The 16,803-nt window shown below is 36.4% G+C and overlaps 1 protein-coding gene across 1 annotated transcript in view; it reads right to left on the reverse strand.

The window, feature by feature from the left end:
• Nucleotides 1-1,319: 1,319 nt before the first annotated feature.
• The window catches only part of xkr4 (XK related 4), a 122,477-nt gene continuing 106,993 nt past the window's right edge, over nucleotides 1,320-16,803 (reverse strand). The window contains exon 3 of the mRNA XM_033999378.3: nucleotides 1,320-10,542. Coding sequence (XP_033855269.2) covers nucleotides 9,590-10,542 — 953 coding nt within the window. The 3' untranslated portion in view covers nucleotides 1,320-9,589. The remainder of the gene's footprint in view (nucleotides 10,543-16,803) is intronic.

Genomic DNA, 16,803 nt, shown 5'->3' on the forward strand with positions numbered 1-16,803 from the left:
GATGGCTCCTTATGTAGGATTCGTTATGCAAATTGTAGAATAATCGATCTATTCTACAAGTAAAAGTGACCTTTATCCATTTTTTATATTGGCATTGGAAGTTGCTATTGCTTGCCATAGTTCATCTTGAAAATGTGTGTGCAACAGCAATGACAAAGGATTATAGGATGACCTTCACTAAATCTGCCTGTTCGTGACCACAAAACTGAAGGCATTGCGGGAAGTACAAATCAAAACTTTCATGTCAATTACAACTGAAATACTTTAGTACAGCTATGGCCAAAGGTTTGCCTCACCCTGTAGAATTCACTAATTTTGCTTCATAAAGTCAAATGAAACCTGCTGAATAATGTTAACATATTGAAATACATACCACTTTGCAGTTTTCCACATACTTAAAAAACTGACAACAAATTTAAGATGTGACATTTCAAAAGCTAACATGAAACACTGTATTACTATTATGACTTCCAGTAGACTCATTTTGTAGTTTCTTTGATTACTTGATGTTAAATAAAATATCTAAATTATGTTCATGTAGTTCTTTTTTAAATTATGTCTCAATCCTAAAATAGGTGATATAAAACTTTTGGCCATAGCTGTACATCAGATTTTTATTTAAATCTGCAAACTTCTCCATTAGCCTAAATAAACTTACAATGTGTGCACATCCAGTTCCATAATTTGTCAAACATAAAAGGGGACAACAAGATTTGAATAATATTTGTTCATTGTTTAGCTTTGTTTACTTTTCTCTGGTGGTCACTGATACTATTCTGTGTAAACAGAAGAGTGCCAGTGTTTTGTATGATTAGGCAGATTTCACTGTTTTAGGAGCTGCTTTTGGAGTGTTATCCATTTTCAGGTTCACTCTTGCATTAACAGCTGTAAACAACAGTCTTCTTTACCTAAGAACCAATTGTGTATATACTGCCTTTGGGGACAGAACAGGCTTCAGAATTGAATGGGACAAGTACAGCATATTAAAATACCCCAAACCAAGCTGTTAAACCTGAACATGACATGAATGTTCACTCCAGCTGAACATTCCAGAGCTTTTCTAATATTATGTACCTGTCCCTGTAAAGGACAGGTAAAGTGTGTATAAGCTTATACTTTTTTTTTTTCAATTTGAGGCCTAAACGTTAACCATATTTGTTGTTAGAGTTAATATTTACAAACGCAGTCTAGAAAATTTTGAAAAGGTCATATTAGAACCAATCTATATACTGCATGTTGAAAAATGTAAAGAAACCTAAAAGTCATGTTCCATTCTCAGTCTTTAAGGTAGTTTTTGTGCATCTATCTATCTATATATATATATATATATATATATATATATATATATATATATATATATATATCATCATCATCTTCAGCCTTTTTCAATCCACTGCTGGATGAAGGCCTCCTCAAGATTCTTCCACGATAGCCTGTCTGCTGCGTCCCTCATCCACGTTGCTCCGGCGTTTTTCCTAATTTCATCTTGCCATCTTCCTGGAGGTCTTCTTTTTGGTTGCTTTAAATCTCTTGGGATCCAGTCTAGTATCTCCTTGGTCCAGCGATGGCCTGTTCTTCTTGCTACATGTCCGGCCCACTGCCATTTCAGTTTTTTTGCTCTTATAATAACATTGCATACTTTTATTTGCGCTCTTATCCATTCCTTCCTTTTCCTGTCTCTTCTTGTTATTCCCAGCATGCATCTTTCCATACTCTGTTGAGTCGTTTGTCATTTTTGAGTAATTTTTGCATTGAGGGTCCAGGTTTTGCATCCAAAACATACAGTATATATATATATATACCAACATAAAAGTTTGCATGTCCATTAAAAAGAACTGGGCACAAAGGAATTATACATTTAAAAAGTCCAAACTATTTAAACAATTTGTACTTTGATGAGAAACAAAATTAAATCTGCACAGTATCCACCCACAGGTCTGCTTTGTGAGGCCTCCACACTGCACCACCTAGTGCCTCTGTATTAGAATGTATTTAGGTTCGTACACAAGCAGGTTTAATTGCACAGCCCACAGAGCCAAAACTTTGAAGGCAGGCCTGCAGATGAAACGAAACCTACTGATTTATTATTCTATCTCATTATCCTTTACAGTTGTTACTGCAGTTTTAATCCAGTAGATGTTTGACTGTATGATGCAGTTCGGTACCTCCTCCCTGGTCATGGATTTCATTTAAATAAAAACACAGGTAATGAAAGACTGACAGTGTAGCTGACACTGTTAAAGGTATCCTGCTAGACTATTTTTCAGCTTTAGGTGAAACAAAAAAATATTAAAAGTACAGGAGTTATGTACAAAACATATCCTTTAACTTATTTTTTATACTAGTAGCCAAAACAAAAGTTCATTGAGCAAGCAAAAAAAAAAAAAGACTGAAAGCCAAAATATTACAGTGGTGGGGTGAGAAACCAAGAATAAGATGTATGGTTGACTAAAGTATATTTAGCTGTAAGTCCTAAATAAAAAAAAAAAAAAAAAAAAAAGTTATTGCAGACCTGAATTTATGTGCTTTAAAAGCATGTTGGTAGGCGTACGAAAAAAACTAACGTGGTGTTCCATTGTAATTATTTGTTTTTTTAGAAGGTCTTTGTCAAATGTCTTTCTGTCTTTTTAGTATGAGGAACTTTGAAAGATTTTTTAGCACCGGTTCCTAATGAGCAAAGATGAATATGTCTTCATAAATGTGGGAACTATTAAAAATGAAACAGCGATGAAGGTACCTAAATATAGATACAAATTTATATAAAGGCATCTGTCATGGAGTAATATCCTTGTTGACATTTCATTAATTCATTGTACAGATTCTATTATTTTACATCAAAGCATGCCTTACTCAAAGAGAATCGATGATGCCGAAACAGATTAATAATGATTACTTTTACACACTAAATGACTATGCAATCTTGAAAACATAGTTATCTTTATGGATATTGTAAAAACACAAAGGTCGCTGTCTACAGAGGTCTCACAACAACTGTTAAGAGAGGATGTTTCCCTAAATTGTCTGTTGCATTAAGTGTCTACCGATTATAAGTCATTGAACAGTATGTAAGAAACATTGCAGATCATTTAACATAAAGCCTATGCTTTTTTTTGATAAATCCCTGAGGATTTTATTAAATTACCTATAATTTGCTATTTTGCATTCAACCTTTGGCAGATACTGTACACCATATATAGTGTGGTCTACCACTTTCAGTAATAGCTGTGCTTTTTCAGCAGCAGCTAGTCCCCATACTGGTTTGAACCACATACATTTAGTATGTGTAGGTTCAGATCATTATCAAAAAAGAAAAATAATATAAAAGTGAATAGATGCTATATAAAGAAAAGCAGGTCTAAATTCATAAACTTGTGAGTATCTCTATCATTTAGGTTTCTGCATTAGGCAATAGATTGTTCTAATGTCATAAATTATTTTGTTATTGTTTTGTTTTTATGCAGTATACATTTTCCTGCTCCTACCATACTGTGTCTAACGTTTGAATTCTTTGGAATACATAGACTGGATTTAATTAGAGCTGGTAATAAGTTGCCAGAGTTCTGTGTTTGGGGTTTAATTGTTAAAAAGGTTTGAGATGGTTTTTCCTATCAGCTTTTTTTCTGCAATGGCCTTTTCTATTGTTGCTACAGTGTCTTTCGCAGATCACACAGCTAGGAGCTGTCACACCCTGAAGTACTGCAGCACCCAGTGTAGTGACTTGGTGCCTAAGCTATATATCAGAATAGCCGTTCTACGTTTTACAACCATTATAAACAAACAAACTGAATTATTTTGGAGGGCCTCTAGTTTTACTTAAAGTACCAAAAAGGATAGCTGTTGCAGTGGGTCTTTATTGATTATCAACCCTTTCCCTTATTAGAATCTTCAGCAATAAAACCACAATACTATTTTACTGGTTCAGTTTACGCCGCTTTATCAGGACGCCTCCGGAGAAGAAAAATATCCTGAATAAGCAGCTGTCCCAATTAAACGAGAGGCAGTTGAGACGACCTTAGTCAGACTTTTTTGTTTCCTAATGAAAAGAAAAATAATAAAATTACATGACATTATGATTACATATTAAATGTATAATTTAAAATATGAGTCAATGTTTTTTTTTTATTCCTAAACAAAATTAAATCGCTGTTTTTTTTATTTATTTATTTCTACATGTTGACATGCCAACTTTCTTTGCAACAGAAACCACAAGAGACTCATCTGTCTTCTAGAGTTCAACGTAGTTTACTTGTCACAGCTAAGTGATCTCTGTTCATCATTTGAAAATACTGTATCCCAATTAAACAACATCAATAGCATTGGGAAGAACTGTCTCCCAAAGTTCTATCCCATTTTAGCAGAAATCCTGATTATCAGTATGCAGATTAGGCGGTGCCGACTGTATATACAAATACCATTTGTACCATTAAAAGTAAATCATTTAAAGGGTAGTAACTTAGACCAACTCAGATTTTTTGGCCTATGTGGTCATTGGCAACCAATATATCAAACTTATATTTACTACAGTACTCGGACAACTTCATAAAGCAACCCAGTTCTGCCCACTAACTTCTAATAAGGAAAGGGTTTCAAAGTGATTGGCTGCACCTTTTGAATTCCTCAATAAAGAACATGTCTCTCTTCACATTAGGTGAGGCTTGGGAATAGCTGAAGCACCATTAAACCATGGTGGTCGGACTGCCGTCTCTCAGGTAATTGAGATGCAGAACTCTGCTCGTCTCAGATTCATCATTCTCTCACTTGGCAATTGTCGACATGACAATAGAGCTAGCTCTTAATTGAGCCGTGGGGACAGATAACACTGAAGTATATGCTTAAAGGAAAAAGAGACTTTAAATAGACAATGGTTTACAACATTGTCAACCTTCTCTTTTCATTAATAAGGTATCTCCCCAAGGCCTCTCATGAGAGGCTGAAACAATCATGTTTGCAGTTTGGGAAGCAAATCACCACCATTCATATCAAATAATGTAAACCACATACAGTTCAGAAAACATAAAAGCTCAATGCGTCCATTTGTAACAAAGCGATTGTAAACTGTGTTGGATGAACCTAATGAATATACAGTACTGAACTGTTTAACTATTAACAATTGGTAATTGTAATTTTATCAAGCAAGAAATGTGTTGCTGAACCTCTAGAATCCAGAACAGCACATATTAATTTAGCCAAGACAGTTACATGAAGACATGAAGTTACAGATAGCTACTACAGTATATCATTCTTTACATTGTTTGATAGCCCCTGAGATAAATCAATTTGGGAATCCCAGGTTGTTATAAATGGATGAGACTCAGGTGCCCTTTACCAGGAATCAAAGACTTGTTACTGCGACAGCTCCTCCTCCTAACATACATAATCCAAGGCAATTTCACACAAACACACACACACACACACACACACACACACACACACACATATATATATATATATAAATGGCTGCAAGATTTAGCTGCCAAAAAAAAGACCAGCAAACTTAGGCAAATTGAAAGTTACAGAATTATTCACAACATGAAAAACCTTAGGTGGAGCACTGTCTGCTTTAAATTATTGCTTTAAATTAAGCAAATTAAAACAGTCACCTTGTTCTAGATTTTTCTTGTATTTCGCCAGTAAGGGCTGGAGATCCTGTCTATGTTATTGAGCAGCTAAGAACTTTTATTTTATTGATTTCAATTGCACGTTATTACAATGCTTTAAAAGCAAGTATCAAAGTATATTAACATTTTACTGAATTTTTGAAGTTTAATGATTCCTAAAGTTCTGTAATGTGTCAAAGTTGTACTGAATTGTATTCTTTGACAATTTTCAAAGTTCGGCATACGGTACATTTAATTACAGTATTTCATAAACTTAACTGAAGGTGTTAAAGTCTTACTGAATTGCATTAATTTAATGATTTGTAAACTTTTGTAATTTTGTATGCTTAATGTGATAGAATAGGTTACTAGCTATATATCATCAGTATGTACTTGTGCACTAAGTACTGTACTTTTGTGTTAACTTTATTCTAAACATTATTAAAGGTACAGTAATTGTTATTAATACCTGTTCGATTATCCATACAAATCGATTATGCAAACTAGTATTGGTCCCAATTAGTTTGGATAATTGACTCCCTGCTGTGTGTGTGTGTGTGTGTGTGTGTGTGTGTGTGTGTGTGTGTGCACCTCTCTTGTGTTACTTCCTGATAGAAAATAAAGTGAGTTAGCCTAATAACTACACGTTAGCCTAATAACTACCAGTTACCGAAATTAAATGGCTTTTTGTTCATCCCACCTCCCCTCCCACACTAACTGCAATTACACTTTGAATATAGCAATTGGAGTGTTGTGACTCCTCTTGCCAACAAGTGTTGTGCTTATTTTTCTTTCTTTCATTTAGCCTTTGTTATTGTTTTATCTTGGTGAGACAGAAGTTTTGGAGCCAAAGCTGATGGGGCAGCTAAACCCCATACAGCTTCTCTGTAGAATACTTAAAGATGCAGTTTCCTTTTTTTATGCCATTGATTACCAATATGTACAACAAAACAATATGCCTGTGGTTTAACATGTTTCTGAGGTGGTTAACATGCCTTGGCAGCAATCATGACATGACTTGGTTTAAAGCGATGTCTGTTGGCAGTCACAATGACAGAAGTGGTTTCAGCCCTATACTTGTTTTAGCATTGATGCATCCGGGTGCTCTGAAAAGGATATCAAGGTTATTTGGTTTTTGTTGTAGTTTAAAAAGGAATGACCATCATTAGGCCTGAAGTCCACTGTACATGGTTTTAAACAATGCTTCCACTGCCTATACCTGAATGACTTCAGTAGTATCACAACCAGTGAAAAGGAATGTTGCATCTTTAATACTACAGTTGCAATTATTTACTGCAAGTGTGGTTTGGCTTTGGAGTCCAAAACTGTTACAAAGCTTCTTCTTTTTTTTCCACACATGTGTGCTTATCCTACAGTCCATCAAACCTGCAACTTGACAAATGAGGATGTATATTCAAGATCCCAACAGGTCTCAACTGTCTGTTTATCTCTTCCTTTGTAAATATCATAATGTAGTCTGCCCTTGAGCCTGTTCAAGGGGGCGTATTATTTGACTAGCATCTCTGACAACTAAGATGCAAATTCAAGTATATGCTAATGATTGCTGATTCCTGCTGCCCAGTTTCTCTCTGAAAAAATGCCTAGTCTATAAAGTCCAGTAGTTATAGAACTTTTGGCACAATAAGAGCATGGTGTCTTAATAACACACACAATGGCCAACATAATGAGCCTTGAATTAAGGATCTAGTGAGTTAATGTTCCCATGGGTACTGTATATTGTAAATATATTTTCTGCTCCCCCACTACGTTAAAATTTTTTTTATTTGTGATATAAAATCACAATTATAATTTTATAATCATATTCTTATAATTCAGGGATATACCTTGTAATATTTTCACAGGCCATACTTGTTTCAATATGATAAAGTTATAGTTTAATTAAATGTGCTGCTGAGCCTGCAAATGAGGATAAGTAATCTCAATATAGGAAGGCAGAACAACAAAACATCTACAGTGCCTTGCATAAGTATTCACCCCCCTTGTACTTTTCCACATTTTGTAGTGTTACAACCTGGAATTAAAATTGATTTAATTAGGATTTTTTGTCACTGATCTACACAAAATAGTCCATAATGTCGAAGTGGGGAAAAAAATCTACATATTTTTCAAAATTATTTACAAATAAAAAACTGAAAAGTCCTGATTGCATAAGTATTCACCCCCTTTGCTGTGACACCCCTAAATAAGCTCTGGTGCAACCAATTGCCTTCAGAAGTCACATAATTAGTTGAATGGAGTCCACCTGTGTGCAATTAAAGTGTCACATGATCTCAGATTAAATACACCTGTTTCTGGAAGGCCCCAGAGTTTGTTAGAGAGCATATCTAAACAAACAGCATCATGAAGACCAAGGAGCTATCAAAACAAGTCCGGGATAAAGTTCTGGAGAAGCACCAATCAGGGTTGGGTTATAAAAAAATATCCCAAACTTTGAACATCCCCCGGAGCACCGTTAAATCCATTATTAAAAAATGGAAAGAATATGGCACAACCGCGACTCTGCCTAGAGAAGGCCGTCCACCAAAACTCAGTGACCAGGTAAGGAGGGCATTAGTCAGAGAAGCAACCAAGAGGCCAATGGTAACTCTGAAGGAGCTGGAGCGATTCACAGCTGAGATGGGAGAAACCGTCCATGGGACAACTATAACCCGGACGCTCCACAAAGCTGGGCTTTATGGAAGAGTGGCGAGAAGAAAGCCATTGCTGAAAAAAAACCACATCAAATCCCGTTTGGATTTTGCCAAAAGGCATGTGGGAGACACAGCAAACATGTGGAAAAAGGTTCTCTGGTCTAATGAGACCAAAATTGAACTTTTTGGCCTTAGCGCAAAACGTTATGTGTGGCGCAAAGCCAACACTGCTCATCACCCTGAGAACACCATCCCCACGGTGAAGCATGGTGGTGGCAGCATCATGTTATGGGGATGCTTTTCATCAGCAGGGACTGGGAAACTGGTCAGGATTGAGGGCAAGATGGATGGAGCCAAATACAGGGAAATTCTAGAGGAAAACCTGTTTCAGTCTGCAAGAGACCTGGGACTGGGGCAGAGGTTCACCTTCCAGCAGGACAATGACCCTAAACACACAGCCAAAGCTACACTGGAGTGGTTTAAAAACAAGAACTTGAATGTCATAGAATGGCCCAGTCAAAGCCCAGACATCAATCTGATTGAGAATCTGTGGCAAGACTTGAAAATTGCTGTTCACCAACGGTCCCCATCCAACTTGACAGAGCTTGAGCAATTTTGCCAAGAAGAATGGGCAAAAATTGCAAGATCCAGATGCACAAAGCTGGTAGAGACTTACCCAAAAAGACTCACAGCTATAATTGCTGCCAAAGGTGCTTCTACCAAGTATTGACTCAGGGGGGTGAATACTTATGCAACCAACAAATGTCTTTTTTTGTTTAATTAACTTTTGTGTCACAATAATACATATTTTGCACCTTCAAAGTGTTAAGCATGTTGTGTAAATCAAATGGTAAAAATCCCAATTAAATCCATTTTAATTCCAGGTTGTAACACTACAAAATGTGGAAAAGTCCAAGGGGGGTGAATACTTATGCAAGGCACTGTACAAGGTTATCTTTGTTATCTGTACACGGTGTTTGTTCAAGTGGCCAATTCCCTTTTCTGTGTCAGAGAAAGAAAAACTGCAAAGAATTTGGGTTAGGGTGTTTAGATTCTTGAATGTGATGCCCTCTTATTTATATATGTATTCCCTGTCAGGCGTACTTAAACCCCCCCCCCAAAAAAAAACATAACACTAAACTAAATAAAAAAAAAAAACCTACAAAAACAACAACAATACATCCTTCAAATGAAATAGAAATCGTGCTTATTTTCAGTCCATGACAATCAACATCATGGATCAATGCTATGTATAGAGAGCTAGGAACTTATTGCCACAGTCCTGCTGTTCACCCTTAAGTTGATCTTCTAGCAGTTTTTTTAAGCAAACATCCCCAAAGGCTACAGTGTGGTCTCATATTCCAGGCGCTCTTGAACAAGAGCGTCATCTTTATACTGCAGCCGGGGGGGAGAGGGAGAACACTCAAGGGTTAGGATGGCCTTGCGTATACTTCTGTCCAGCACGTGCCTCTCCCAGGCAGGATACCTGTTCCTGAACAGGTCTATTTTAATAACAGTTTCCTCTATCCGCGGAGTACGAGAGGATGGGGTGGAAGGGGCGGTGGGCCTCACCTGAAACACAGGCATGCAGCCGTCCCTCTCTGTGTATTTCGGATCCCTGTCTGGCACCACCACTGGCACCCGATTTTGTGAAACTGCCCTCAGGGTGTTGGTCGCAACCTCGGGGGGCAGCATAAAGGTGGTTGCAGGGTCCACAAGTATGCAGCTTGGCGAGTGCCCAAACCTGGGTCCATTGGGGTGAAAGAAGGCATAGTACATGAGCATGAAGACTATTCCAGTCAGAAAGCTGCTGAAGACGACACAGAGAGCAGGGATGGCAAAGGCGTCAGTGATCTGAGGAGCCCGGTACAAGTACCAGAGGGCGCTCAAGGCTGTGTTCTCCAAAAGGATTACAAAGTAGTAGATGAACAAACGGCAGCGGGTATGTCCTTCCTTGACGTTGAACCAGCTGAAGATGTAGATGATCCCCACTACCATGTCGAAGACTATCTCCTCCCACTTGGTGATGCAGAACTCTGTCTCGCAGTGGACGATCCAGAAGGTCATGATGCACCAGTGCAGGACAATGAAGATACCGAAGTAGAGCTGGAACACAGAGGCGAAGAGTGCGAAGGTGATTACCCGGGCAGCAATGGTGAAGAAGTGCCAGCAGAACTGAATGATGACAGCTAGGTAGCTGATGGGCTTCTTGTCATCACGGGAGTCCCGGAGAGCCTTTTGATAGGATGCCAGAGCCCAGGCCAGGGACACCAAGGATGCTGCTGCTGTGAGACCTGGGCACAAGAAGGAAGGGATAAAGGTCAGAACTGGTTCACTACAACAGGGGAGAAAATAAAACATAGTAGGTATAGAAATTATTTCATTAGCTGCTCTCCAGTTCCAGTTGCTTGTCAAAGTGCCTTTAGTGTCTTCCAGTGATCTGTCTCTGGATCAAGTTGTCTTGTTATTCTGGCAACACTAGAGGGTACTGTTGCTTACTAACAAAACAACACTGGCTGATCCACCCTACAATACATATGTAAATGACAGGCAACCAGAACTGAAGAGCAGTTCCTGAACTCGAACGTAGAACCCCTCAGAATGACTGCAATCATCACAAAAAGGAAAGGGAACAGTCAGAGAACTAAGATGATGTAATTTGAAGCTACTTGCTCTTTAACTATTCACTGTTATTCACTATCAGTTTCATGCATTATTTGGAAGCATTGTGTAAACCAAAAACCCTTGATACTGCACACTGACATCAGTGTATAACTAATGTGTGACACAACTTTGTTAAAACTTTGTCAAAGCATTTTACATAGTAAATAGCGCAAATTCTGAATAGAAAATACACCAATTACAATTCTAAAAAGAAACAACTTTATTATATTTCATTTTTTCTTTCTGAAAAAAAATTGGCTAATGTAATTAAGTAGTTTATATTGTAGCTTTTAAAAGTTATCCCTTTGTGTGCTGTAAATGTAAACGGCTTTTCAGATTAACTACATTGTAATGTCATTGCTTTGGAAAGAAAGACTTGTTCGTGTACAGTTGTTTTGAAAAAGGTTAAAGCAGCTTGCAGCATCTAAACCACACAGATACAAAGTATCCATTAATATCCTCAGTTCAGGAATTCTAAAGGATTGAGAATGTAAAAAATGTACTGCCACACAGTGCTGTAGCTCTTCACACATCTGTAAATTATGACACAGTTTATAATGCATTATTCATTAGCACAGGAATAGCTGGCCATGGCTGAACTGTTTCCTGATCTTAATCCAGAAAAAGTCCCCTGAAATCCTAAAAATATTAGTTAAAATGAATATCTATTGAAGCAAAAAAAATACATTTTTCAAATGCTGGATCTGCTTCTAAAAAGACATGGCTTAGGGCCTCATTTACGAAAGGGTGCTAAACTTTATGGTGCATGATAATTGCAATTACTGTGCACGTTAATGATCTCCATATTTACTATTGCAATTTTATTCACTTTCATGCAAAATAGTGGGCATATTATGGTGCACGCTAAATATATTGTGGCATACTATGGTAATCAGAATGAATATGTGATTTGTATGGTAATGCATGATAATGTATTTAAATGAGGCACCCCGCTCTGAATAATGAGATTACTAAAGGGCGATAATTGTATTGTGCACATTAATGTGAGTGATAATTAGTTTGTTTGGACACCAGGCTTTAACCACTGATAGGAGCGCTATTTAAACCTCTTTTTCTGGCCTGAAAACTAGTGATGTGCAGTTTGATTATTTTTACTGCCTCAATTCATTTGATTCATTCAGTTATTGAATCATTTCAACAGATTTGTTTGTTTGTTTGATTCATTGATTCACTAACGCAAAATAAATCTTGCTGAATTGTTATGAAAATTTGTTTGAACGAAAAAAACTGGCAGCAAGGGCCATTTAAGTTATATGCCGCCTTCTTTTTCTGTGCCACGCCTAGTGCGATGGTTGATCAGATTATGAGGGCAGGTCCTCCTAACCAACCCCTAAACAAAACGATTGAGTATTTTTCCTTTTCAAATACGATATTAAACTCAGAACAGTACAGTGTAATACGAGAATTCAAGGCGACTTTAAAAGAAAAAAAAAAAAAAAACATTGCTACTTTGGTGCATAAACTTTTTTCTAAATGTATTTTAAAATGTTTAAATTATAGCATGATTGATCATTACATGTTTTGATTTTGTGAGTTTGGATCTATAAACCTGTTTGCCCACCCTAATGTTGCAAATCAGTATTCGATTTCAGCTTTTTAAAGTAGGATACCTTTTAATCCAAATATTTATTAAAATACTTCCCTTTTTGGAGAAGCTCATAGATATACAAGCAGCCAAAACATTCAGTAACTACACACCAGTTTCATCCTGATTGAGGCTCACCAGCATAGTGTAACCTTGTGTCTTGAACATACTCTTGCTGTAACTGTGCCCTTCATTTCAACTGACAGCTCCAGTTATTGCTAAGTACAGGGATACCCAAAAATGTCTTATTGCATACCCAGTTAACATTTTTGGGGTATCCCTGTCCTTAACAATGACTTAACAATGACTGGAGCTGTCAGTTGAAATGAAGGGAAAAATTACTACACTGTTTTGGCTGCTTGTTTATCTTATTAAGTTATTATTAAGTTATTTAGCAGTTATTTGTTTATCTATGAGGTTCTCCAAAAAGAAAAGTGTCACAATGTTATTAAATTTGTTATTGATTTTGTACTTCATCCTTTATGCCTTTAAGGTCAGCGGAACAGTATAACTAACAAAAAAACACTATTTCATTATTAGTATGTATTCAAGACTTATTGTCTGTCATTTATTATATATTAAAGACTTGTTTGTTGTTTCAGCCAATCTGATTGAAATCAATCAATTAAATGGCACGTTATCAATCAAAATCATCCCATATTAATGGGCCAGTAGGTACCTACTAGACTACTAACCCCTAAATCTACCCCCTACCCCTAAACCTAATGTCTACAACTAACCTAATCTATACCCCTAAACCTAATCTCAACCCCTAAACCTTACTTACTTGGTTGTTTATTAATTTGTTGCAAGACTTACTGGAAAATTGTTTCAATAATTAAAGGCACCGTGTTCATCCTGTTAGGCGTTAATCTCTATAATATCAATGTTGTATTGACTGGAAATCACATATTTATGTGCCTGCAAGTAGTCAAGTAAGTTTCAAGTGTAGGACATAGACTAAATTGAAGGATTAAAGTTTTGATCAACAGTGAACTTACTGCGAATTCATACCAGGCAAGGACTAATTTATGTGGTAAATCAAATAATTAATCATTAGCTTTTATGTGTATTTAATATCCATGTTCAAGCATCTTGTAACACAATTATCACTTTTAAACAAAATCAGATGAGAAAAAAAAAGTGTAACACACATGTATATGAACGCATTTGAACATGTCCATCCTGTTGCGCAAGTATGAGGTTGTGTTATGAAAGAACCAATATGTAGGAAGGCTGCTTTAAAGTTATCTTTTTAGTTACACAGTTTGAAACAGTGCATGTCAGAGTAAAAGAAAAACACAGTTTCAATGATTAACACTACCTTGGTTTTCTTGCTACAATGTCCCCACAAAGGGGGTCTATAAATTGTATGTAGGCCAATAGACCTCAAATATACTACTTTACACAAAATACATTAACTAGAAGCAGCTTTCCTAGAACACTGACAAAAAATGAAGTGTCCGGACAGAAGTCATCAAAAGGTACATTTCAAAGTGGTACTGTTTACTATTTCTCATTTTCACAGCTTGTTCCAGTGCATACATACAGTACTGTACTGCCATGGTAAACATGACAAAGTGTCAACCACATCCACCAACTACTGTATTCAGGACACAAAGCTTTTAGTTTATATGTCTTCCTGTATAATTCATAATGACATGTATTGATATTAATGTTCAGGTAAAATACAGCAGAATTAAAAACCAGGAAACATTTCTTAATATCTTTAACCTTTTCCTACCAAACTTTAAGATCCCTGACTACGGACTGCAATTCAAATTGCAATCCAAACTGAACCAAGATTTTAACAGTATGTTTCTTTTTTTGTTCCCACCAAGAAATGTTGAGTGATCTCATATGTAGCAATGTTTTGTGATGCACTGATATTTCGTCTCCTGCCCCCTTGAAGGTGAGTCAATATTTAAAGCTGTATACTTTCTTGAACAAAAAAGCCTGTAGTGTTCAAGACATTCGTTGTCAGTGTGTCGCTGCTGTGAGATTTTGCCGCCTGCTGAGCAGTTTTCTGACAATAAATCAATAGCTTTGTGATGACAACAAATTAAAAAAAGAGCTTTGGAAACAATACATCAGTGCCATAATCCGACTTTATATTGTAAAGTTCTCACTCATCCTTAAAATGAACTCTCATTGGTAAGGCTGTATTTTTTTTTTCATGGTAACCACGGATTTAACGATTTCTGTGAAAAGTACCCATTGCTGTATAATATATAATACAGGGGCAGCAGTGTGGAGTAGTGGTTAGGGCTCTGGACTCTTGACCGGAGGGTCGTGGGTTCAATCCCAGGTGGGGGAAAAACCCAACTGTATAAATGGGTAATTGTATGTAAAAATAATGTGATATCTTATAACAATTGTAAGTCGCCCTGGATAAGGGCGTCTGCTAAAAAAAAAAAAAAAAAAAATGTAGTTCCCGTGAAAATTCAAATTTCTGAAAGAGTAGTGTAAATACAGAAAACGTTTGCCTTATTGACCTGTAAATGATTGGTAAACATTATGATTTACCACACCTAATTGGTTGCTGCTTTAAATGTAAAAGCAGAAAAAATGTCCTTTTATGTGCCCCTCATGCTGAGGGCCTCCGGAGCACATCTAAAAGGAGTGATATCTTCCCTTTGATCCAAAGATAGCCTGGCCTGGTTTCTCATGAATAATGGGCCTTTGTGAATAACTAGCCATTCATCTTTATATCACTGATGTTCCCCATTGTGACAATTCCCTCTGGGAAGTGAAATCAAAGATGGTTGATCTTGTAGACTACCATCTGCACACCTTAGTAGACGAAATCTATAGCAGAACCTACAAGGTAAGTGTTCAACAAGGAGCCAGTGTAGGGAAATGGTGTAAGGGACTTCTGGTAAGGAGTGCTACTAAAGTATAGTAGGTAGATCTGAGGATCAAGCAGTCTTCCAGTTCAGATTAAGACAAATGCACAAGTCGCTAAGCAACTTACTAAGGAGGTCACACACTTCCTTATACTCATGTTATGAACAAGGACTACAATATTTGGAATCAACTGAAGGCTGTTAATTATGGGACTTGGAAGTCCTGCAATAAGGGAGAGGAAAAAAAAAAATTCTTGAAGATACAACCATGAATCAGAATCTCAGCCTTATAAGCATAAGGCCAATACCAGAAAATTGCTCTATTTTAGGAGTTTAATGCAAAATTAATCTAGAGATTTAAAACTTTAAAATGAGCCATGTACTGTATCCGTGTGTATCAATGGTGTCTACAGTAAAACATTTTGACAGAAAAACTCAGATTAAAATATTTTTCTTTCTTCTAGGTTAGTAGACATATATGGCTATTTATTTTGGTTCTGTTTCCCTTGTTATACAGAGTTCTGTATCCTGCTAAATTATTTACGACCTCCATATCTAATGACCCAGAATAAAAGATTACTAGTTAGAGCATAGGATGCACCCAGATGTCTCAGCATTTTTAACAGGAAACTTAGTGCAGCCACTATATTTATGGCTGTATTCTACGTGATTTATAATACAACACCTTATTGCAATACATGGCATTATCCCATCTCTGACCATTTAATATATTGTTTATCCAAAATGCTTTTTCTTGCTAGTTTTTTTCTAGTGGAAAGTAAATTCAGAATTTCCAGATAGTCCTTTATAAGACATAGCAAATTGTCTTTGTGACATATGAGATGTAAAACATCATTGAGCTTTACCCATAGAGTATGTATATGTTACAGTCATAGTCAGGATTTGGTCAATGACTGACAAAAATAACCATTTCACAATTTGAGCACTGACAAATGATCAAATAATTAAATTAAAGGTTATTTCGGTGTTCGAGCAAATTATTTTGCTCAAATTTCAAAATCGAAAATATCAAACAAGCAAAGAATGAAACACAAAAAAGAGACAGCTCTTTCCGTCTTTGAGTAAAGCGACATAATCAAATTGTGAAATGTGCTTTGAGTAAATGCACAGCTCCCGAACAGAATTTAAAGATGCTGCTTAATCTGCAAATAGCAATTAATTGCACAGTGTTAAAAATGGGCATTGAAATACAAATGTTTTAATACAATATTTTTTTTTATTGAATGAACATAATATCAGTAGATTATATTTATAAGATATATGTCATTGATTCATTATTTATATATTTATTATTTATGCAGGAAGTTAACCCATTGAATCCGTGGCGTCATTTGCAAGGGGGTCGTGTTAAGCAAATTAGGAGGACAATGACCTCAACTTAAAGCAAGTTTGAAATAACATTCGTAATGTTCTTGCCT

This window comes from Acipenser ruthenus, chromosome 4 (assembly GCF_902713425.1).
Source record: "Acipenser ruthenus chromosome 4, fAciRut3.2 maternal haplotype, whole genome shotgun sequence".
Classification (NCBI taxonomy): domain Eukaryota; kingdom Metazoa; phylum Chordata; class Actinopteri; order Acipenseriformes; family Acipenseridae; genus Acipenser; species Acipenser ruthenus.